The 25638-nt window shown below is 43.7% G+C and overlaps 1 protein-coding gene across 4 annotated transcripts in view; it reads left to right on the forward strand.

Annotated features, from left to right (window-relative positions):
* lrrc31 (leucine rich repeat containing 31) overlaps nt 1-25638 on the forward strand; it is a 206668-nt gene that overhangs the window by 86948 nt on the left and 94082 nt on the right. For 3 of the 4 annotated variants that reach the window (XM_072254455.1, XM_072254454.1, XM_072254458.1), the window contains exons 4-7: nt 3467-3595; nt 5649-5786; nt 16844-17011; nt 17173-17340. In XM_072254455.1, coding sequence (XP_072110556.1) covers nt 3467-3595; nt 5649-5786; nt 16844-17011; nt 17173-17340 — 603 coding nt within the window. The remainder of the gene's footprint in view (nt 1-3466; nt 3596-5648; nt 5787-16843; nt 17012-17172; nt 17341-25638) is intronic. The other variant, XM_072254456.1, reaches the window with a different exon arrangement.

The raw sequence follows: 25638 nt of genomic DNA on the forward strand, positions 1-25638 counted from the left end.
TGTGGGGATTGTGTTGGATCAGCCATTGATATCCTAGAACCACCGGGGCTTGAGGTGAGTGAATGAGACTGAATCGTACCTCCTTCCGATGGTTGCCGGATAGGATCAAGGTCAGGGGCAGCGTACAGTGGGTCACCCGAGCCAGCAGTTTTCCGTCCAGGGCCTGCGCCTCTGGGGTGTAGTTAGCAGCTCGCGAGGTATTCCAGCCAGGCAAGCTATGTCTTTGTCCAGCAGGTTGCCCTCGGCACCGGAATCCACCAAGGCAAATAGAGACAGGGACTGTCTTTGGTAATTCACAGTAGCTGGGATCTGCATCCGAGTCTGGGGGGCTGAAGGGAGTATCGTCCGGCTCACCAGGGACCCCCTTTTCCCTGGTGAGCCTTCCCTTTTGGCTGTTGAGAGCAGGTATCCCGGAAACGTCCTGGCTGGCCACAATAGTAAGAATTCCCAGCTCTCCACCTCCGAAGTCATTCGGCTGGGGAGAGACGGTTCCATCCCAGCTGCATCGGTTCCTCCCCCAGGGTGGTGGGGACGGTCGGAGCAAGAGCTACACTTGGAGCGGCTGGGGAAGGGCGGTTGGCTGAGACTGATAAAGTGGACTGTGGGCTTCCCCGAGGAGCGGGGCGACTGGTTCTTTCTCTCAGCCGCTCTTGAAGTCGATTATCTAATCTAGTGGCTAGCGAGATCAGAGAGTCCAGACAGTCCGTGTCATCCCTCGCTGCCAGTGCATCCTTTATCTTGTCCAAGAGAACCTGTTGAAACACCTCCCGTAGGGCCTTATCATTCCACCCTGAGTCTGCGGCTAAGGTCCGGAACTCGATGGAACACCTTGCTACGCTTCGCGAACCCTGACAAAGAGTCAGAAAGTGTTTAGCAGCGTCCTTACCACAAATGGATTGTTCAAAGACCTTCCTCATTTCAGCAACAAAGGAGGGGAAGGAGGAACAAACTGCTGGTCGGTTATCCCATATCGCGGTTGCCCAAGCCAAGGCATCCCCTCGTAACAGCCCCATGATGTACGCAATCTTGGATTTATCTGAAGAGTAGGTATGTGACTGTAGCTCAAAGACCAGAGAGCATTATAACAGGAAGGCCCGGCACTTACCTCGGTCCCCAGCGTAGGGTTCAGGCTCGGGTACGTATGGCTCTCGAGGGGACTGTGCTGCTGATCCCAGGGGCGACGCCATCCCGAGCAGTGCAGTTTGTGTAGTCAGGGTTCTTGGAAGGAATGGAGAAAGGGAAGCGGAAACTTAGTCCACCTGCTCACTGACCTTCCATACATTCGTGGATAGCATCCGAAGGTTTTCCATGATCTCTCTAAGTAGTTGGTCTTAGGCACCCAGTGGGTAGCCCTGGCTGGCAGGGGCCTGTTGTACCGGATCCGTGTCCGCTGGGTTCACTATGGCCAGTTCATTCTGTTACACAAGCGTGGCAGTGGACAAACCCTAGTGCAGAACACAGGCACGGGGGCAGAGTCGGGAGGCTTTATTGCCATAGCGAGCGTGGAATTGGTTTCCAGGAGAGTCTTTGCCCAAAGTCTTGGGTTTGGAGAGAATCCAGGAGCGATGCTAGACTTAGAACTAACAGTCCTAAGAACCATAAAACAAGGTTACTCACACTGGAGTCAACCAACAAACTGACAGCTCCTTGTTGTGATCACAGGGTCTTTATCCTGCATTTTCTGATGCAAAGCAGGTGTGTGTAGTTAGTGGAACCTGGGAATGATTGGAAATTAAACAAGGGGATTGAGGCCCAATTCCTGAGGTAAATAGTAAGGTGGGGGATTGCTATGACAATTCCAGCACAGTCTGGTTATAAGCACTTAAAATCGTAGAAAAAATCCTCTTCCGACATTTAATAAAACTAAGTTCACTTTCCTCCCAATCCCCTTAAACCTGTTTCCGTACTGATTAGAAATGTAACTGTCTCATCTTTGAACATCATTAATAATTCAATTGCTTCTACCTTTGAGGCAAGGAGCTCCAAAGACATTCAATTCTGAGGAAACTCTTCCTTTTCTCAGTTTTTAGTGATTTATTTTAAAACGGTGTCCTCTGGTCTGAGACACACCCATGAGGGGGCTAATCGTCCTGGCACATGATCACACACACAAACTCACCTCTCAACTTGTTGACCTTTCCTAATGGGATACACAGAAGATAGAACTTTTGCCTCACAGTTTCACTGATGACTTGTGGAGTTTGTGCATTCTCTCTGTGACCATGTGGGTTTCTTCTAGTTTTCCAACACATGCCAAACATAAGACCATAAGACATATGGTCTTATAAGAGCGGAATTAAGCAATTCAGCCCATCAAGTCTGCTCCACCGTTCCATCATGGCTGATCCCAGATTCTTTTCAACGTATACACCTGCCTTCTCGCCATATTCTTTGATGACCTGAACAATCAGGAAACTATCATCTTCCGCCTTAAATGTACCCACAGAATTGGCCTCCACCGCAGTCTGTGGCAGAGCATAGAATTCTATCTAGTTAATCAGCCTTATGTGTGGCACTTTATCAAATGGCTTCTGAAAATTCAAGTAAATGAAATCCACTGCCTCTCCTGTGTCCAGCCTGCTTGTTACTTCCTCAAAAAACTAGAAGATTTGTCAGGCAAAATTTCCCTTTAGAGAAACCATGCTGACATGTAGGTAGGAAGATAAATTATCCAGTTCTAAATTACCCTCAGACTATAGGTGAGTGATTGAATCTGTGTGGATTTGATGGGGATTTGTGATGAATAAAATGGAATTGGTATAAGTGGCTACCTGATGGTCAGCCACGAGACCTGTTGTGTTACATGAGTAAATGTGAACTAAAGGGTATGGAATAGTCCAAATGTAGTAAAACTTTACTTTTGTGCTGAACCCCTTTTAGAATTCTGGTCATACAAAATGGAAGTGAGCCATTCGGCCACCATATTTATGCTGATCAGTGGGCACCCACCCATATTCATCGCATCTACCAGCACTTGGCCCACAGCTTTCTGTGCCTGAATGATTGTTCTGCAAAGGTTCAATGTGACTTGCTTTTTACATTTGACTGAGTTCCATATATGATGCTGACCACAAGGGTCACTTTATTACAGCTTCAATTGGTAATTCAAATTCTATCAGCAACTCTGCTGCACACCTCTGCTCTGTCCATGGGTATATTCCCGATACTTGCAATGTTTTAGATAAAAAAACGGATTTCCCTCAAATCCCAATGCCTTTAAGAATTTTGCAGGACTCTCTTCTGATAAGACTAAAGTTATAATATGGGTTGCTGAACTGTCACTGCTTGGCCTGGCAAAATACTCACTCAGGCTAGGGCAGTAACTGATGGGAGTTAGGCTATAAAGTGGGTTGCTGAATTGACACTGTCAGTACCTGGGCAGGTATTGAATTTCCCAGGTATTGAATTAAGATGAATTGAATTGTGCAGATGTTAAGATGAATTGAATTGTGGAGATGTTGTGCAGATGTTGAGGATCCTGCAACAAGGTGGCAACAAGTTGTTGAATTCATGGACAAGCTGGGCAAGAAGCCACACCACAAATGCTTGAATCTCAATAACAGTGGGCTCACCGTGAATGAGATTGTCCAGTTGGGTAAGTTAATCTGATTTATTTCAATTCTTCACAGATGTTCTTGGCAAAGATTTGATGCCCTTTTTGTGACTTGCTGTATCAGATCAAAAGGCAGCCTCAACTACATTGCCCATGTCCCTGTAAATATGTTCCCTCTCAAAATTCTTGCCTATCAAGTCCTATCTGTTAGAAGCCATAGAAAAACTACAGCACAGAAACAGGCCTTTTGGCCCTTCTTGGCTGTGCCGAACCATTTTCTGCCTAGTCCCCCTGACCTGCACACGGACCATATCCCTCCATACATCTCCCATCCATGTATCTGTCCAATTTATTCTTAAATGTTAAAAAAGAACCCGCATTTACCACCTCGTCTGGCAGCTCATTCCATACTCCCACCACTCTCTGTGTGAAGAAGCCTCCCCTAATGTTCCCTTTAAACTTTTCCCCCCTCACCCTTAACCCATGCCCTCTGGTTTTTTTCTCCCCTTGCCTCAGTGGAAAAAGCCTGCTTGCATTCACTCTATCTATACCTATCATAATTTTATATACCTCTATCAAATCTCCCCTCATTCTTCTACGCTCCAGGGAATAAAGTCCTAACCTATTCAACCTTTCTCTGTAACTGAGTTTCTCAAGTCCCGACAACATCCTTGTAAACCTTCTCTGCACTCTTTCAACCTTATTTATATCCTTCCTGTAATTTGGTGACCAAAACTGAACACAATACTCCAGATTCGGTCTCACCAATGCCTCATACAACCTCATCATAACATTCCAGCTCTTATACTCAATACTTTGATTAATAAAGGCCAATGTACCAAAAGCTCTCTTTACGACCCTATCTACCTGTGACGCCACTTTTAGGGAATTTTGTATCTGTATTCCCAGATCCCTCTGTTCTACTGCACTCCTCAATGCCTTACCATTAACCCTGTATGTTCTACCTTGGTTTGTCCTTCCAACGTGCAATACCTCACACTTGTCTGTATTAAACTCCATCTGCCATTTTTCAGCCCATTTTTCCAGCTGATCCAAGTCCCTCTGCAGGCTCTGAAAACCTTCCTCACTGTCTACTACACCTCCAATCTTTGTATCATCAGCAAATTTGCTAATCCAATTTACCACATTATCATCCAGATCATTGATATAGATGACAAATAACAATGGACCCAGCACTGATCCCTGTGGCACACCACTAGTCACAGGCCTCCACTCGGAGAAGCAATTCTCTACTACCACTCTTTGGCTTCTACCATTGAGCCAATGTCTAATCCAGTTTACCACCTCTCCATGTATACCTAGCGACTGAATTTTCCCAACTAACCTCCCATGCGGGACCTTGTCAAAGGCCTTACTGAAGTCCATGTAGACAATATCCACTGCCTTCCCTTCATCCACTTTCCTGGTAACCTCCTCGAAAAACTCCAATAGATTGTTAACAAATTTGTGGTGTTCTTACCTGAAATTCTGAATCCTTTCAGATTCTGTTAGCAGACAACTTTGAAGTTATTTTTAGATGTTACTGATATCCATTGTGATTATAAAAATATTCTGTCCTTTTGTAACCTGATCACAGTGTTCCATTCAGGTGCCTTTATGTTATCCATGTGGAAGGGCCTGCATTTTTTTTTTAATCATCTATTCTGTTGTAATTATGTAGTCGGAGTATCATGTGTAAAGCCTTAAACTTTTCTTGTAGTGCCCTGACCCCACAACCCTCCAATTGCATTTTTGTATTACAATATACAAGAACAAGGAGTTATTTTCCTAATGCACCACTAAAATTCTCTCGGCCCTTCCACTATCCCTGCATTATCAGACGTTACAAATCAAATTAGATCAGCAGAAATTCGTACCATTAAACATGGGGAAAACTAAAGTTGTCTTTAGTTCCTCCTGCAAACTTCAATCAATAACAATTGATTCTTTAATTCTACTTGGCTCCTGTCTGAACTTGACCCAAGCAAGCTATTACAACACTTGACCCAAAAAATTAATTTTGGAGCACAATTTTATGTCAACGCTGAAATTACTAACTTGTACTTTCTTGCCTTCTTCTCCTTCCTTACCTCAGACTGTGTTGAAATCCTCATCTGCAATGTCTTTGGAAATGTGTTTCCCGCTCACCTGTTTCAATTTACTTTGCTTGCTGCCTGTGTCTTAATCGTCTTATTTGCTCCTAAACGTATATGCTGCTTTCCATTCATTCCTGGTAAGTTGGTACCTTTATCTCATCAGTCTGAGACCCATGTAATATTGAGCATCGGGTAATAGATTTTGGGTTGCCAAATACTGGCTGGACATGTTCGGTAAATGGCTAGGTCCTTGGATGTGTTGATGTACAGAAAGACTTTGGGCTGCAAGTTTATAGATCCTTCATGAATCTTTGAGCCATGCATTTAGCTCTCTGATCACAATAATTCTGTCCCAATTTGCCTATAGCTCAGGTAACAATCCAGAGGTTATTACCTCTTTGGTTCTACATTTTAATTTGGTCCTTACTGTTCAAATTCTATAAGACCATAAGATATAGGAACAGAATTAGGCCATTTGGCCCATTGAGTCTGCTCCACCATTTCATCATGGCTGATCCAATTTTCTTGTCAGCCTCAATCTCCTGACTTCTCCCTGTACCCTATCATTCCTTGACCAGTCGAGGATCTATCAATCTCTGCATTAAATATAAATTAAGACTTGGATTCCACAGCCAACAGTGGCAATGAATTCCACAAATTCACCACTTTCTGGCTAAAGGAATTCCTCCTCATCTCTGTTCTAAAAGGGTGCTTCTCTATTCTGAGGCTGTACTCTCTGGTCTCAGACTCCCCCATCATAGGAAATATCCTCTCCACATCCACTCTATCAAGGCCTTTCACAATTTGATATGTTTCAAGTAGGTCACCCCTCATTTTTCTGAATTCGAGTGAATACAGGTCCAGAGGCATCAAACACTCTTCGTATGACAAGCCATTCAAACCTGGAATCATTTTTGTGAATCTCTTTTGAACCCTCTTCAGTGTCAGCACATCCTTTCCAAGATAAGGGGCCCAAAACTGCTCACAATATTCCAAATAAGACTTCATTATTGCTTTATAAAGCTTCACCATTACGTCCTTGTTTTTATGTTCTAGTCCCCTTGAAATGAATCTTCACTACAGATTCAACCTGCAAATTAACCTTTAGGAAATCTTGCACAAGGGATCCCAAGTCCCTTGCGCCTCAGTTTTTTGTATTTTCTCTCTATTTAGAAAATAGTCAACCTTTTCATTTCTTTTACCAAAATGCATGACCACATAATTCCTGACACAGTATTCTATCTGCCACTTCTTTGCCTATTCTCCTAATCTATCCAAGTCCTTATGTAGCTTCCGTACTTCCTCAGAACTACCTGCCCCTCCACCTACCTTCCTGTCGTTTGCAAACTTTGCAACAAAGCATCATCTATCATCCAAGTCAATGACATATAACGTAAAAAGAATTGGTCCCAACACAAGCCCCTGTGAAACACCACCAGTCACCAGCAGAAAAAGCTCCCTTTATTCCCACTCTTTGTCTCCTGCCAATCAGCCTCTGCCTTATCCATTCTGGACTCTTTCCTGTAATACCATGGGCTCATAACTGATTAAGCCTCATGTGGCTCCTTGACAAAGGCCTTTTGAAAATCCAAGTACACAATATCAACCAATCTTCCTTTGCTTATCCAGCTTGTTATTTCTTCAAAGATTTTCAACACATTCATCTTGCAATGTTTTCCCTTGAGGAAACCATGCTGACTGTGGCCTATTTTATCATGTGCCTCCAAGTACACTGAGACATCATCCTTAATAATCAACTCCAACATCTTCCCAACGACTGAGGTCAGACTAACTCTCCTATAGTTTCCTTTTTTCTGCCTCTCCCCCTTTTGTGAAGTGTAGAGTGACATTTGGAATTTTCAAGTCTTCCAAATCCATTCCAGAATATCATGATTAGAACCATAGAAAACCTACAGCACAATACAGACCCTTCGGCTAATAAAGCTGTGCTAAACACGTCCTTACCTGAGAAATTACCTAGGGTTACCCATAGCCCTCTATTTTTCTGAGCTCCATACACCCGTCCAGGAGTCTCTTAAAAGACCCTATCGTATCCGCCTCCACCACCGTCGCCGGCAGCCCATTCCACGCACTCACCACTCTGTGTAAAAAAAACTTAGCCCTGATATCTCCTCTGTACCTACTACCAAGCACCTTAAAACTGTGCCCTCTCGTGCTTGCCATTTCTGCCCTGGGAAAAAGCTTCCGACTATCCACATGAGCAATGCCTCTCATCATCTTATACACCTCTTACCAGGTCACCTCTCATCCTCTGTCACTCCAAGGAAAAAAGGCCGAGCTCACTCAACCTATTCTCATAGGGCATGCTCCCCAATCCAGGCAACATCCTCATAAATCTCCTCTGCACCCTTTCTATGGTTTCCACGTCCTTCCTATAGTGAGGTGACCAGAACTGAGCACAGTACTCCAAGTGGGGTCTGACCAGGGTCCTATATAGCTGCAACATTACCTCTTGGCTCATAAATTCAATCACACGATTGATGAAGGCCAATGCACCGTATGCTTTCTTAATCACAGATTCTTGAAAGATCATTACTAATGCCTCCACAATCTCTTCAGCCACCTCTTTAAGAGCCCTGAGGTGTATACCATCAGGTGACTTGTCTACCTTCAGACCTTTCAGTTTCCCAAGAACCTTCTCCGTATTGATGGCAACTTAGCAGACTCACGACCCCTGAGACCTGGAACTTCCACCGCACTGCTAGTGTCTTCCACAGTGAAGACTGATGCAAAATACTTATTCAAACTACTGCCATTTCCTTGCCCCCCCCCCATTACTACTTTTCCAGCATCATTTTCCAGCGGTCTGATATCCACTCTCTCCTCTCTTTTACATTTTATGTATCTGAAGAAACTTTTTGTTACTTCTTTAATATTCCATCTTTACCTTCTTAATTACTTTTTTAGTTGCCTTCTGTTTGCTTAAAGCCATCCCAGTTCTCTAACCTCCCACTAATTGTTGCTGTGACTTTAACTTCTCCTCAAATTTCAGGGTGAATTCGATCATATTGTGGTCACGTGCCCCTGAGGGTTCTTTTACCTTAAGCTCTCTAATCAATTTTAGTTCACTGAACAGCATCCAGTCCAGAATAGCGGATACCCCTCCTGTAATGCAGCACCACTTGATTTTTCCAATCTACCTGCATATTGAAGTCCTCCATGACTATTGTAACTTTGCCCTTTTGACATGCATTTTCTACCTCCTGTTGTAATTTGAGAAACCACATTTTTCAAACTCCATACGTTTAGGGTCAGAATGACTTGAATCCCACTGTGAAGTTGGGATGTCTCGGCCACCTAAACCCTGATCTGTGCAAATACTGTGTAAATACTGCCCCCAAGAAAGAAATAAAAGATTGCACACTGCATACAATTATAAAGAAAGTATATTTACAAATTTCGGCTTTGTCGAACAGTTAGTAGGAGAAAGAAAAAATAAATAAATAGGGCCCATTCCAGTTAACCCAGTCCAAATGTGCACATAAGTTGGAGCTCATCTTGAAGTTGTCTTTAACTCGCGCTTTGGACCCACAGTCTGCGTAAAATCACACACCACCTTCTGAATGTCGCTTGAAACCCATCTCAAACAAATGGACTCCCCCATGGGTGTATTGTCCTTCCTCCTTGAAGCTATTCATCTGCACAAAGCACCTTGTGCAACTGGGTGCATCCCCAGCCATCTTCCCTCCTGTCTTCTCTGAGCTCCCACCAAAAAGCCCTTGACCCCCACCAGTGTCCGTCACAAAAACCTCTCTGCCCAGCGTTCTCTAGAACCTTCTCGCAATTCCACCATCCTGACTGACTGACACAACATTCCAAAGTTGAGCAACACAACCCCTTATCTTTAGCTCAAACCCAAAGATGCTAAAAGCAGAACAGACTGCTCTTACAGAACTGCTAAAATGTAATACCTATGCATAGCAGTAAAAATCTCAACCACCTGAACACTGATCTGTACGAATACTGTGTAAATACTGCCCTCATGCAATTAGCCTTTGGCAAGAAATTCAGCTTTATCGAACTGTTAGTAGGAAAAAGAAAGGGAAAAAGGGCCCATTACAGCGAGCCCAGTCCAAATGTGCATAAGTCAGAGCTCATCTTGTGGTTATTTTTAGCTGGTGTGCTGGACCTATGGTCTGGTGAAAACACACACCACCTTCTGAACGGTGCTTGAAATTCAACTTGAACAAACAAGCTCCCCCGAGGGAGTATTGGTCCTTCCTCCTTGAAGCCATTCATCTGCACAAAGCACCTTGTGCAACAGGGATGACATCCTCAGCCATCTTTCCTCCTTTCTTCCAGCCCCCACCAATATCTGTCACTAAAACCTCTTTGTCCAGTAAACACAAAATACTCTGCAGATGCTGGGGTCAAAGTAACACTCACAACACGCTGGAGGAATTCAGCAGGTTGGGCAGCATCTGTGGAAAAGATCAGTCAACGTTTTGGGCCAGAACCTACCAGCCTTCTCCTTCCCACCCTCCCCCCACCTTCTTTATAGGGCCTCTGCCCCTTCCCTCTTCAGTCCTGATGAAGAGTTCCGGCCCAAAACGTTGACTGATTGTTTCCACGGATGCTGCCCGACCTGCTGAGTTCCTCTTTGCCCAGTGTTCTCTGGAACCTTCTTCCAATTCCAACATCATGATTGGCTGACATAACATTTCTAGGCTGAACAACATAGCCCCTTTAGCTCAAACCCAAACATGCTAAAAGCGTAACAGACTGCTCTTACAGAACTGCTAAAATGAAATGCTGACAGCATGTAGTTAAAATCTCAACCAGGGCATTATATGTGAATGCCTACTGAAACACAGTGTTCAGGTAACGCTCTTTCCCTGCTGCATCACAGTGTTTCAAGCTCAGATTCCAGATCATCAACTTTGAGCCCGAGTTCCTCAAAGCAGCCAACACTTGCTGCAGATGTGGTCACCCGGAACCACAATGGAGTCCACCAGCTCCTACGTCATGCAGCTACAACATGTCACCCTACTTTATTTAGTTACAATTCAGTATCTTTTTACAATTGTTCTCATGGCAGGGCTAGGCAACCATGGCTGACAAGGGAAGTTATGAACTGCATAAAAGCCAAGGAAAGGGCAAAGAGTAGCAAAAGTGAGTGGGAAGTTGGATGATTGGGAAGCTTTTAAAATCCAACAAAAGGCAACTAAAAAAACTATAAGAAGTGAAAAGATTAAATATGGTGCAAAATAGCTGATAATATAAAACAGTATGCTAGAAGTTTTTTCAGTTATATAAAAAGTAAAAAGGAAGAGAGAGTTGATATTGGACCAGTGGAAAATGATGCTGGTAAGGTAGTAATGGGGGACAAAGGAATGGCAGATGAACTTAATGGGTACTTTGCATCTTTCTTCACTGTGGAAGACACTAGCAGTGTGCCAGATGCCTGTGAGTGTCAGGGAGCAGGAGTGAGTGCCATTCCTATTACAAAGGAAAAGGGGCTAGGCAAACTCAAAGGTCTTAAGGTGGATAAGTCTCCTGGACCAAATGGACAACATGCCAGAGTCCTGAGAGAGGTTGCTGAAAAGATAATGGATGAATTGGTCATGATCTTTCAAGAATCACTTGATTCTGACCTGGTTCCGGAGGACTGGAAGTTTGCAAATGTTACTCCCTCTTTAAGAAGGGAGGAAAGCAAAAGAAAGGAAATCATAAGCCAGTTAGCCTAACCTCAATGGTTGGGAAAGTGCTGGGAGTCTATTATTAAGGATGAGGTTTCAAGGTACTTGGAGACTCATGTTAAAATAAGTCAAAGTTAGCATGGTTTCTGTGAAGGGAAATCTTGCCTGACAAATCTGTTAGAGTTCTTCGAGGAAGTAACAAGCAGGGTAGACAAAGGAGAGGCAGTGGATGTCATTTACTTGGATTTTCAGAAGGCATTTGAAGGTGCCACACATGAGGCTGCTTAGCAAGATAAAATATTTTGGCATTACACGAAAGGTACTGGCATGGATAGAGGAATGGCTGATAGGCAGGAGGCAGCGAGTGGGAATAAATGGGGCCTTTTCTGGTTGGCTGCCAGTAATTAGTGGTGTTCCTCAAGGGTCAATATTGGGACTGCTGCTTTTCACATTGCTTGTCAGTGATTTAGATAATGGAATTGATGGCTTTGTGGCAAACTTTGCAAATAATACGAAGATAGGTGGAGGGGTGGATAGTGCTGAGGAAGCAATGCAATTGCAGCAGGACTTGGACAAATTGGGCAAGAATGTGCAAAAAAAGTGCCAGATGGAAGAAAGTGATGGGAAATTATGATAATACATTTTAATAAAAGGAACAATAGTGCAGACTATTATCTAAATGGGGAGAAGGTTCAGATATCAGAAGTACAGAGGGACTTGGGAGTGCTCGTGCAAGACTCCCAGAAGATTAATTTACAAGTTGACTCTGTGGTAAAGAAGGCAAATGCAATGTTGTCATTTATTTCAAGGGGAATAGAATATAAAAGCAAGGAAATTATGCTGAAGCTTTATAGGATACTAGTTAGGGTGCACTTGTTCAAACTCATAGGACTAGAAGTTTCAACCCCTTTGATAAGCAGATCCTAAACTGGGTCATAGCATAGAGATCTTGAGGTGGGGTTTGGTGGGAAGCAGATGCTTCCCAGGGGTCATCAGGTGGGAATCCCCTTCTTAGATGTTTCATCAACTTAAGCCCACTACGTCACTAGAGGGCTCAGCAGTGTGACCCCTTCAGCGACCTGACCATAGAAGTAGCCACAAATCCTCTGCAGCCAACTTCTACTGGGAAAATCTGCACCTTCCATCCACGTTTAACACCTGTGGCCAGTTCAGTGTATCTTACGCTTCCACTCATATGCCTCGACGACTGCATCTTTCCAGGACATTGTGAGCTCTGAGATTGCTACAGCACAAGACCAAATCTGGTCTGAGGGTGGTAGTGGCTAATTCTGCGAGAAATATTAGCCTTTTGTCAAGGTCAACAGTGATGTTCCAGTCACGAGCAGGCTTCTGTATTCTTGACACCAACTGTTTCACTGAGGGTGGCATTGTCTGTCCTTGTCGACAAAGGGGATGCTTGTTTTTCCAGTCATATGGGACTTAGAATTGTTATTCAGTCTTTGCTCCACAATGGATGCCAAACATTTGAGGACCTGCTTGTGCCTCCATGTACACCTTCCTTAAGTGAGGCTTACTTTGTAAGATCAGAGGATATGCATGAGGTTTGCTGGAGTATTGTCCACAGTTTTGGGCCCCATATCTCAGACAGGATGTGTTGTCATTGGAGAGAGTCCAGAGAAGGCTTGTGAGAATGATTCGGGAATGAAGGGGTTAACATATGAGGAGCAATTGATAGCTTTAGGCCTGTACTCACTGGAATTTAGAAGAACGTAGGGGGATCTCATTGAAACCTACCGAATGTTGAAAGGACTAGATATTGTGGATGTGGAGGGGATGTTTCCTATGGTGGGGTTATCCATAACTGGAGGGCACAGTCTCAAAATTGAGAAGCGACCTTTCAGAACAGAGGTAAAGAGAAATTTTTTTTGTAGCCAGAAAGTACTGAATCTGTGGAATACTGTGCCACAGACTGCAGTGGATGCCATGTCCGTGGGTATATTTGAGGCGGAAGTTGATTGTTTCCTCATCGGTCAGGGCATCAAAGGATATGGCGATAAGGCAGACATATGGGGTTGAGCAGGAACCGGGATCAGCCATGACAGAATAGCAGAGCAGACCCGATGGACTGAATGACCTAATTCTGCTTCTGTGTCTTATAGAAACATAGAAAATAGGTGCAGGAGTAGGCCATTCAGCCCTTTGAGCCTGCACCACCATTCAGTATCATCATGGCTGATCATCCAACTCAGAACCCTGTACCAGCCTTCCCTCCATACCCCCTGATCCCCGAAGCCACAAGGGCCATATCTAACTCCCTCTTAAATATAGCCAATGAACTGGTCTCAACTGTTTCCTGTGGCAGAGAATTCCACAGATTCACCACTCTCTGTGTGAAGAAGCTTTTCCGTATCTCGGTCCTAAAAGGCTTCCCCTTTATCCTTAAACTGTGACCCCTCGTTCTGGACTTCCCCAACGTCGGGAACAATCTTCCTGCATCTAGCCTGTCCAATCCCTTTAGAATTTTATACATTTCAATAAGATCCCCCCTCAATCTTCTAAATTCCAGCAAGTATAAGCCTAGTTGATCTAGTCTTTCATCATATGAAAGTCCTGCCATCCCAGGAATCAATCTGGTAAATCTTCTTTGTACTCCCTCTATGGCAAGAATGTCTTTCCTCAGATTAGGGGACCAAAACTGCACACAATACTCCAGGTGTGGTCTCACCAAGGCCTTGTACAACTGCAGTAGTACCTCCCTGCTCCTGTACTCGAATCCTCTTGCTATGAATGCCAGCATACCATTCGTCTTTTTCACCACCTGCTGTACCTGCATGCCCACTTTCAATGACTGGTGTATAATGACACCCAGGTCTCGTTGCACCTCCCCTGTTCCTAATCAGCCACCATTCAGATAATAATCTGTTTTCCTATTTTTGCCACCAAAGTGGATAACCTCACATTTATCCACATTAAATTGCATGTGCCATGGATTTGCCCACTCACCTAACCTATCCAAGTCACCCTGCATCCTCTTAGCATCCTCCTCACAGCTAACACTGCCGCCCAGCTTTGTGTCATCCGCAAACTTGCAGGTGCTGCATTTAATTCCCTCGTCTAAGTCATTAATATATATTGTAAACAACTGGGGTCCCAGCACTGAGCCTTGCGGTACCCCACTAGTCACTGCCTGCCATTCTGAAAAGGTCCCGTTTGTTCCCACTCTTTGCTTCCTGTCTGCCAACCAATTCTCTATCCACATCAATACCATACCCCCAATACCGTGTGCTTTAAGTTTGCACACTCATCTCCTGTGTGGGACCTTGTCAAAAGCCTTTTGAAAATCCAAATATACCACATCCACTGGTTCTCCCCTATTCACTCTACTAGTTACATCCTCAAAAAATTCTATGAGATTCATCAGACATGATTTTCCTTTCACAAATCCATGCTGACTTTGTCCGATGATTTCACTGCTTTCCAAATGTGGTGTTATCACATCTTTGATAACTGACTCTAGCATTTTCCCCACCACCGATGTTAGACTAACAGGTCTATAATTCCCTGGTTTCTCTCTCCCTCCTTTTTTAAAAAGCGGGATTACATTAGCCATCCTCTAATCTTCAGGAACTAATCCAGAACTTAAAGAGTTTTGAAAAATTATCGCTAATGCGTCCACTATTTCTTGGGCTACTTCCTTAAGCACTCTGGGATGCAGACCATCTGGCCCTAGGGATTTATCTGCCCTTAATCCCTTCAATTTACCTAACACCACTTCCCTACTAATATGTATTTCTCTCAGTTCCTCCATCTCACTGGACCCTCTGTCCCCTACTATTTCCGGAAGATTATTTATGTCCTCCTTAGTGAAGACAGAACCAAAGTAGTTATTCAATTGGTCTGCCATGTCCTTGTTCTCCATGATCAATTCACCTGTTTCTGACTGTAAGGGACCTACATTTGTCTTAACCAATCTTTTTCTTTTCATGTATCTATAAAAGCTTTTACTGTCAGTTTTTATGTTCCCTGCCAGCTTTCTCTCATAATCTTTTTTCCCTTTCCTAATTAAGCCCTTTGTCCTCGTCTGCTGAACTCTGAATTTCTCCCAGTCCTCAGGTGTGCTGCTTTTTCTGGCTAATTTGTATGTTTCTTCTTTGGAATTGATACCATCCCTAATTTCCCTTGTCAGCCACAGGTGCACTACCTTCCCTGGTTTATTCTTTTGCCAAACTGGGATGAACAATTGCTGTAGTTCATCCATGAGATCTTTAAATGCTTGCCATTGCATATCCACCGTCAACCCTTTTAAGTATCATTTGCCAGTCTATATTAGCTAATTCACGTCTCATACCTTCAAAAGTTACCCTTCTTTAAGTTCAGAACCTTTGTTTCTGAATTAACTATGTCTCTCTCCATCTTATTGAAGAATTCCACCATATTATGGTCACTATTACCCAAGGGGCCTCGCACGACAAGATTGCTAACTAACCCTTCCTCATTGCTCAATACCCACTCTAGAATGGCCTGCTCTCTAGTTGGTTCCTCGACACGTTGGTTCAGAAAACCATCCTGCATACATTCCAAGAATTCCTCTTCCTCAGCACCTTTACCAATTTGGTTCACCCAATCTATATGTAGATTGAAGTCACCCATTATCTGCTGTCCCTTTATTGCACACATTTCTAATTTTCTGTTTAATGCCATCCCCAACCTCACTACTACTGTTAGGTGGCCTGTACACAACTCCCACCAGCATTTTCTGCCCCTTAGTGTTATGCAGCTCTACCCATATTGATTCCACATCTTCCCGGCTAAAGTCCTTCCTTTCTATTGCGTTAATCTCCTCTCTAACCAGCAATGCTACCCCACCTCCTTTTCTTTCATGTCTGTCCTTCTTGAATATTGAATATCCCTGGATGTTGAGCTCCGATCCCTGGTCACCCTGGAGCCATGTCTCTGTGATCCCAACTATATCATATTCATTAATAACTATCTGCACTTTCAATTCATCCACCTTGTTACGAATGCTCCTTGCATTGACACACAAAGCCTTCAGGCTTGCTTTTACAACACTCTTAGCCCTTATACAATTATGTTAAAAAGTGGCCCTTTTTGATTTTTGCCCTGGATTTGCTTGCCTGCCACTTTTACTTTTCACCTTACTACTTTTTGCTTCTACCCTCATTTTACACCCCTCTGTCTCTCTGCACTTGTTCCCATCCCCCTGCCACATTAGTTTAAATCCTCCTGAACAACAGTAGCAAACACTCCCCCTAGGACATTGGTTCCAGTCCAGCCCAGGTGCAGACCGTCCTGTTTGTACTGGTCCCACCTCCTCCAGAACTGGTTCCAGTGCCCTCGAAATTTGAATCCCTCCCCCGGCACCATTTTTCAAGCCACGTATTCATCTGGTCTTATGGTGTTATGGATTTGATTCTGAATGTTGAAATGCAGCCTCAAACAGCTTGGGTTTCAACATTCTGCCCACCAATCCCAATCAACATATTAAGCCGGACAGAATAGGCCAAAAGGCGTCATTCTGTGAGCAGCACCATCCAATTCTTTGATCTTCACAGCTGCTGTACTACCAAACTTTCCATCCTTGGAGGAGCTGGACTTGTCATGGAATGAATCGATTGGTGGAGCTCTGACTGTGCTGACTAGTCATTTTCAACATACACCCCAGCTAAGGGTGCTTGAGCTGTCCAGTTGTGCCCTCTCTGCGTTGGACATCTCCTCACTGGGTAGGTGTACCTAGTTGACATTTTTTTTTTGCAAATTTGTAGTTTGGCCTTTTGGGAAAAGCTTGAAAATGCAGTTTTCTTTCCTGTTTCCCCATGCATGGAAGTAAACAAGAGTGAACCCTCATCTGATGAGTAAGACTAATTTTGGAATTACATTGCAGGTGAATCCATCCAGCTCTTGGTTAACATTGAAAAGATCGATTTATCCTGGAATTGTGACCTGGGAGGGAACCTCTTGCTCTTTACTCAGAAACTTCAGCCAAGCTTTACACTGAAGATTCTAAAGCTAGTGGATTGTAATCTAACAGCTGAAGATGGAATTGCCTTGGGTAATAATTGCTTATAACAGCTTAGTAATCGTTTTTTTTTTTATTTTTGTCTCGGTAAGTGCGTGACTTGATTATGCTCTCTGTGAAGCAAGCTAAGTATATATTTTTGAAGTTCCGTAGCGGGAAGTGATTCAAATTTAAGGACAGTTTTTTTTTCTTGGCATTTATTTACTGCCGTGTTTAAATGGCCTTGGTTTGATGCTTAGCCATTTCAGAAGGTGTTTCAAAGTTCAGGATGAAATTTATGATCTTTAACTTGGATGACATGAGAATTGTTGTTTTGCAGCAATACTACTCTGCAAAGACATAAATTTACTAAATATGCAGTAAATAGTGCAAAGGCAAAGAAGTAATGGGCTAGTGTTCATGGGTTCATGGAACATTGATTAGAAAGTTTAAGGTAAAAGTACCCTTAGGGGACAAGTGATCATAATATGTTCAACCTGAAATTTGATAGGCAGCAAGTAAAGTCTGATGTAGCAGTATTTCAGTGGAGTGAGGGAAATTACAGAGGTATAAGAGAGGAGTTGGCCAAAGTAAATTGGAAGGAGCTACTGGCAGGGATGTCGACAGAGCTGCAATGGCATGCATTTCTGGGGAAAATGAGGAAGGTGGAGGACATGTTTAGTCCAAAACTGAAGAAATACTCAAATGGTAAAATAGCACACCCGTAGCTGAAAAGGGAAGTCGAAGCTATTGTAAAAGCAAAAGAAAAGGCATACAACAAAGCAAAAATTAGTGGGAAGATAGGGCAGTTTTTAAAAATCTACAGAGAGCAACTAGAAATGTAATTAAAGGGGAAAAGATAAAACATGAAAACAAGCTAGCAAATAATATAATAGTAAAAATTTTTTTCAAGTATATGAAAAATAAAAGAGGAAAGAGAGTAGATATAGGACCGCTAGAAAATGAGGCAGGAGAAATAATAACGGGGGGCAAGAAGGTGGCAGATGAACTAAATGAACATTTCGCGTCAGTCTTCACTGTAGAAGACACTAGCAGTATGCCTGATGTTGTGTGTGAAGGAAGAGAAGTGGGTACAGTTGTTGTTAGAAGAGAGAAGGTGCTCAAAAAGCTGGAAGACCTAAAGGTACATAAATCACCTGGACCAGAGGAACTCAGAATCAGAATAAGAATCAAGTTTATTATCTCCGGCATGTGACATGAAGTTTGTTAATTTAACAGCAGCAGTTCAATGCAATACATATTATAGAAGGAAAAAAAGCAAAATATAATAATAATAATAAGTAAATCAATTACAGTACAGGTGTCCCCCCGCTTTTCGAACGTTTGCTTTACGAAACCTCACTGTTACAAAAGACCTACATTAGTACCCTGTTTTTGCTTTCAGAAGGTGTTTTCACTGTTACGAAAAAAAAAAGCAGCATGTGATAAAAGGCAGCGTGCCCCAAGCAGCTGCTCTCCCCGGATTTGGAAAGGCATTCCAGCCAGCATTGCTTAAACACATGCTTGTGAGCAGCCATTTGCAAGATGAGTTCTATGGTATTGGAAAAGCCTAAAAGAGCTCGTAAGGGTGTTACACTTAGCGTAAAAGTAGACATAATTAAGTGTTTTGATCGTGGTGAGCGAAGTAAAGACAAAGTGAGTTTGGCTTGTGGAAGCTGACGATGATGATGTTGAAGAGGTTTTGGCATCCCATGACCAAGATCTGATAGATGAAGAGCTGATGCAATTGGAAGAAAAAAGGATAACAATCGAAACCAAATGCAGTAGTGAACTGAACGTGAAGCAACTGCATGAGATTTTCGCTGCAATGATAAAGTACGACTTTAATTTTGAAAGGGTACATACAGTCCTTACAAAGAACTGTATGATAGAAAAATGCGCGAGGCTCAGCAGTCAAGTAAGCCTTCCACATCAGCCGCAGCATATGATGAACTTCGACCTTCGACATTGAGGTGGGCAGAAATAGAAGATGACCTGCCTGCCCTAATGGAAACAGACGATGATGAGATGACACCTCAGTGTCCCACCACCCCAACACCCAGGCCACGGACAGATACCGATTCGCGGAGAATGCAGCAGTAGCTGGGAGGCACACAGCACATCTTTAAGAAAAAAAGCCGAAATAAACGTGCTAATTAATTAGGTACCGCTGGACACGTAATTGTCGGCCCAGATCTGAGATGACGCAATCAGAAATCGGCACTGATCTAGGCCGACAATTACGTGCTGGGCAGCACCTAATTAATTAGCATGTTTGTTTCGGCTTTTTTCTTAAAGATGTGCTGTGTGCCTCCCGGCAACTGCTGCACCCCTGCATGCTTCGCGCATTGGTATCGGTTGGTGGCCCGGAGGGTGGGGGCGACTGCACCACCCCAACCTGCAACGACTCGGCCTAACACACCACCATCAGTGTGCTCAGCGCTGTCCCGATTCCGATAAGTGATACTACACTGTACATACATTATTTCTACTTTATTTAGGCTGTGTATTTTTAGGTGTTATTTGGTATGATTTGGCAGCTTCATAGCTTAAAGGTTACTGGAGAGAGTATTTTTGCCAACAGCGCTTGCGTGAGATTTTCTGCCGACGGCGCTTGCGTGAGATTTTCACTATGGAGGACAGTGCTGACAATGATTGTGGAAAAGTATTTCTACTTTATATAGGCTGTGTATTTATCATATCATTCCTGCTTTTACTATATATTACTGTTATTTTAGGTTTTATGTGTTATTTGGCATGACTTGGTAGGTTATTTTTGGGTCTGCAAACGCTCAAAAAATTTTCCCATATAAATAAATGGTAATTGCTTCTTCGCTTTACGACATTTCGGCTTACGAACCGTTTCATAGGAACGCTGTACCTTCGGATGGCGGTGGAAACCTGTATATGTATATTGAATATATTAAAATCATGCAAAAAACAGAAATACTATATATTAAAAAGGTAAGGTAGTGTCCAAGGGTTCAAAGTCCAATTAGGAATCAGATGGCAGAGCTGTTCCTGAATTGCTGAGTTTGTGCCTTCCAGCTTCTGTACCTCCTACGTGATGGTAACGGTGAGAAAAGGGCATGCCCTGTGTGTTGAAGGTCCTTAATAATGGATGCTGCCTTTCTGAGACAGTGCTCCTTGAAGATGTCCTAGGTACTTTGTAGGCTAGTACCCAAGATGTGGCCGATTAAGTTTATAACCCTCTGCAGCTTCTTTCGGTCCTGTGCAGTAGCACCCCCCCCCCCCCATACCAGACAGTGACGCAGCCCGTCAGAACGCTCTCCACGGTACATCTAGAGATGTTTTTGTGTGTATTTGTTGACATACCAAATCTTTTCAAACTCCTAATGAAGTATAGCTGCTGTCTTGCCTTCTTTATAACTGTACAGGTTTCCCCCACCATCCGAAGGTAGAGCGTTCCTATGAAACGGTTCGTAAGCCAGAAGGTCATAAGGTGAAGACGCAATTACCATTTATTTATATGGGAAAAATTTGTGAGCGTTCGCTGACCCAAAATTAGCCTACCAAATCATGCCAAATAACACATAAAACCTAAAGTAACAGTAACATATAGTAAAAGCAGGAATGATATGATAAATACACAGCCTATATAAAGTAGAAATACTTCTCTACAATCATTGCCTGCACTGTTCTCCGTAGTGAAAATCTCACGCAAGCGCTCTCGGCAGAAAATCTCATGCAAGCGCTCTCAGCAGAAAATCTCACGCAAGCGCTCTTGGCAGAGACACTCTCTCTAGTAACCTTTAAGCTATGAAGTTGCCAAATCATACCAAATAACACGTAAAAATACACAGCCTATATAAAGTAGAAATAATGTATGTACAGTGTAGTATCACTTGCTGGAATCTGGAAGACATCGAGCACACTGATGATGGTGTGTTAGGCTGAGTCGTCGCAGGTTGGGGTGGTGCAGTGGCCCCCACCCTCCGGGCCGCTGACTGATACCGATCTGCAAAGAATGCAGCGGTAGCCAGGACGCACCCAGCACATCTTTAAGAAAAAAGCGGAAATAAACAAGCTAATTAATTAGGTGCTGCTTGGCACGTAAATGTCGGCCCAGATCAGAGGCGACACAATCGGCAATCAGCTCGGATCTGGGCTGACAATTACATGCCGGGCGGCACCTAACTAATTAGCTTGTTTATTTCAGCTTTTTTCTTAAAGATGTGTTAGGTGCCTCCTGGCTACCGCTGCATTCTCCGCGTATTGGTATCTGTCCGCGGCCCGGGGGTTGGGGTGGTGGGACACTGGGGCGTCATCTCATCATCGATCAGGGCAGGCAGGTCATCTTCTTCTATGTCTGTCTCTGCCTGCCTCAATGTCGAAGGTTGAGGTTCGTCGTCTGCTGAAGGCTTGCTTGACTGCTAGCCTCGCGCATTTTTCTACCATACAGTTCTTTGTAAGCACTCAAACCATCTTGCAAATGTGCCCTAAACCGACGTACCCTTTCAAAATTAAAGTCGTACTTTATCATTACAGCGAAACTCTCACGCGGTTGCATCACGTTCAGTTCCTGGATGACTTCACTTTCGGTCCGTTCGCTACTGCATTCAGTTTCAATTGTTATCCTTTCCTTCCAATTGCATCAGCTCTTCATCTATCAGTTCTTGGCAATGAGATGCCAAACCTCTTCAACATCATTTTCGTCAACCTCCACAAGTCAAACTTACTTTGTCCTAACTTCGTTCACCACAATCGAAACGCTTAATTATGTCTAGTGTAACACCCTTACAAGCTCTTTTAGGCGTTTCCGATACCTTAGAACTCATCTTGCTAGCGGCTGCTCACAGGCACGTGTTTAAGTAATGCCGGTGAGAATGCCGTTCCGAATCCAGGGGACAGCAGCTGCTCGGGGCATGCGCTGCTTTTTCTCACGCGCTGCTTTTTCCGCCCACTGCCTTTTTTTGTAACAGTGAAAACACCTTCTGTTAGCAAAAACAGGGAACTATTGTAGGTCTTTCGTAACAGTGAGGTTTCGTAAAGCAAATGTTCGAAAAGCGGGGGACACCTGTATTGATATGTTGGGACCAGGTTAGAACCTCAGAGATTTGACACCCAGGAACTTGAAACTGCTCACCCTCTCCACTTCTAATCCCTTTATGAGGATTGGTGTGTGCCCTTCGTCTTACCCTTCCGGAAGTCCACAATCCATTGTTTCGTCTTACTGACGTTGAGTGCCAGGTTGTTGCTGTGATACCACTTCACTAGTTGGCATATCTCACTATGCCCTCTTGTCACCACCTGAGATTCTATCCGGTTGTATCGTCAGCAAATTTATAGATGGTATTTGAGCTCTGCCTAGCCACAGTCATGGGTATAAAGAGAGTAGAGCAGTAGGCTAAGCAGACACCCCTGAGGTGCACCAGTGTCGATCGTCAGTGAGGTGGAGATGTTATCACCAATCCGCACAGATTGTGGTTTCCGGTTAGGAAGTTGAGGATTCAATTGCAGGGGGAGGTACAGATTCTGCAACTTCTCAATCAGGATTGTGGGAATGATAGTATTAAATGCTGAGCTATAGTCAATGAACAGTATCCTGACACAGGTGCTTGTGTTGTCCAGGTGGTCTAAAGCGTGTGAAGAACCATGGAGATTGCATCTGCCATTGATCCATTGTGGCAATAGGCAAATTGCAATGGGTCCAGGTCCTTACTGAGGCAGGAGTTCAGTCTAGTCATGACCAACCTCTCAAAGCATTTCATCACTGTAGATGTGAGTGCTACCGGATGGTAGTCATTAAGGCAGCTCACATTGTTCTTCTTAGGCACTGATATAATCCTTGTCTTTTTGAAGTAAGTGGGAACTTCTGCCCATAGCAGTCAGAGGTTGAAAATGTTCTTGAATACTTCCACCAGTTGGTTGGCACAGGTTTTCAGAGCCTTACCAGCTACTCCATCAGGACCTTCCGCCTTGCGAGGGTTCACTCTCTTTAAAGACAGCCTAACATCGGCCTCTGAGACAGGGTCATCAGGTGCAGCAGGGATCTTCACAGCTGTAGCCCTAGGGTTCTGAAAGAGATAGTGTTAGAGATTGTGGTGGCATTAGAAATTATCTTTCAAAAATCATTGGACTCTGGCATGGAGCCAGAGGACTGGAAAATTGCAATGGTCACTCCAATCTTTAAGAAAGGAGGAAGGCAGCGGAAAGGAAATTACAGACTAGTTAGCCTGACCTCAGCGGTTGGGAAAATGTTAAGGATGAAGTGATGGAGTACTTTGTGACACAGGAGAAGATAGTACAAAGTCAGCATAGTTTCCTTAAGGGAAAATCCTGCCTGATGAAATTGTTGGAATTCTTTGAGGAGATTACAAGTAAGATAAATAAAGGGGGTGTAGTGGATGTTGTATATTTGGACTTTCAAAAGACCTTTGACTAGGTGCCACATATGAGGCTGCTTACTAAGTTAAAAGCCCACGGTATTACTGGAAAGTTACTAACAGGATTAGAGCATTGGCTGATTGGTAGGAGGAAGCAAGTGGGAATAAAAGGGTCCTTGTCTGGTTGGCTACCAGTGACTAGTAATGTTCTACAGGGGTCGGTGTTGGGACCGCTTCTTTTTATGCTGTATGTAAATGATTTAGATGATGGAATAGTTGGCTTTGTTATCAAGTTTGCAGATGATACGAAGATTGGTGGAGGTGCAGGTAGTTTTGATGAGGTAAGATGCGGAAGGACTTGGACAGATTAGGAGAATGGGCAAGAAAGCAGCAAATGAAATACAATGTTGGAAAATCCTGCATTTTGGTGGTAGAAATAAACGTGTGGGCTGTTCTCTAAACGGGGAAAAAATCCAGGAATCTGAAATGCCTAGGAACTTGGGAGTCCTTGTGCAGAACACCCTAAAGGTTAACTTGCAGGTAGAGTTGGTGGTGAGGAAGGCAAATGCCATGTTAACATTCATTTCAAGAGGTCTAGAATACAAATGTAAGGATGTGATGCTGAGACTTTATAAGGCATTGGTGAGGCCTTACCTTGAGTATTGTGAACAGTTTTGGGCCCCTTATCTTAGAAAAGATGTGCTGGCATTGAAGAGGGTCTGGACGAGGTTCAGAAGGAATGAAAGGGTTATCGTATGAGGAACGTTTGATGGCTCTGGGTCTGTACTTGCTGGAATTCAGGAGGATGGGGGAGAACTCATTGAAACCTTTCGAATGTTGAATGGCATAGACAGAGTAGAATAATCTTCCGGAAATAGTAGGGGACAGAGGGTCCAGTGAGATGGAGGAACTGAGGGAAATACATGTTAGTAGGGAAGTGGTGTTAGGTAAATTGAAGGGATTAAAGGCAGATAAATCCCCAGGGCCAGATGGTCTGCATCCCAGAGTGCTGAAGGAAGTAGCCCAAGAAATAGTGGATGCATTAGTGATAATTTTTCAAAACTCTTTAGGTTCTGGACTAGTTCCTGAGGATTGGAGGGTGGCTAATGTAACCCCACTTTTTTAAAAAAAGGAGGGAGAGAGATACCGGGGAATTATAGACCTGTTAGCCTAACATCGGTGGTGGGGAAACTGCTAGAGTCAGTTATCAAAGATGTGATAACAGCACATTTGGAAAGCAGTGAAATCATCGGACAAAGTCAGCATGGATTTGTGAAAGGAAAATCATATCTGATGAATCTAGTAGAATTTTTTGAGGATGTAACTAGTAGAGTGGATAGGGGAGAACCAGTGGATGTGGTATATTTGGATTTTCAAAAGGCTTTTGACAAGGTCCCACACAGGGGATTAGTGTGCAAACTTAAAGCACATGGTATCGGGGGTAAGGTATTGATGTGGATAGAGAATTGGTTAGCAGACAGGAAGCAAAGAGTGGGAATAAACAGGACCTTTTCAGAATGGCAGGCAGTGACTAGTGGGGTACCGCAAGGCTCAGTGCTGGGACCCCAGTTGTTTACAATATATATTAATGACTTGGATGAGGGAATTAAATGCAGCATCTCCAAGTTTGTGGATGACACAAAGCTGGGCGGCAGTGTTAGCTGTGAAGAGGATGCCAAGAGGATGCAGGGTGACTCGGATAGGTTAGGTGAGTGGGCAAATTCATGGCAGGTGCAATTTAATGTGGATAAATGTGAAGTTATCCACTTCGGTGGCAAAAACAGGAAAACAGATTATTATCTGAATGGTGGCCGATTAGGAAAAGGGGAGGTGCAACGAGACCTGGGTGTCATTATACACCAGTCATTGAAAGTGGGCATGCAGGTACAGCAGGCGGTGAAAAAGGCAAATGGTATGCTGGCATTTATAGCAAGAGGATTCGAGTACAGGAGCAGGGAGGTACTACTGCAGTTGTACAAGGCCTTGGTGAGACCACACCTGGAGT

The sequence above is a fragment of the Mobula birostris genome, chromosome 4 (genome assembly GCF_030028105.1).
Source record: "Mobula birostris isolate sMobBir1 chromosome 4, sMobBir1.hap1, whole genome shotgun sequence".
NCBI lineage: Eukaryota > Metazoa > Chordata > Chondrichthyes > Myliobatiformes > Myliobatidae > Mobula > Mobula birostris.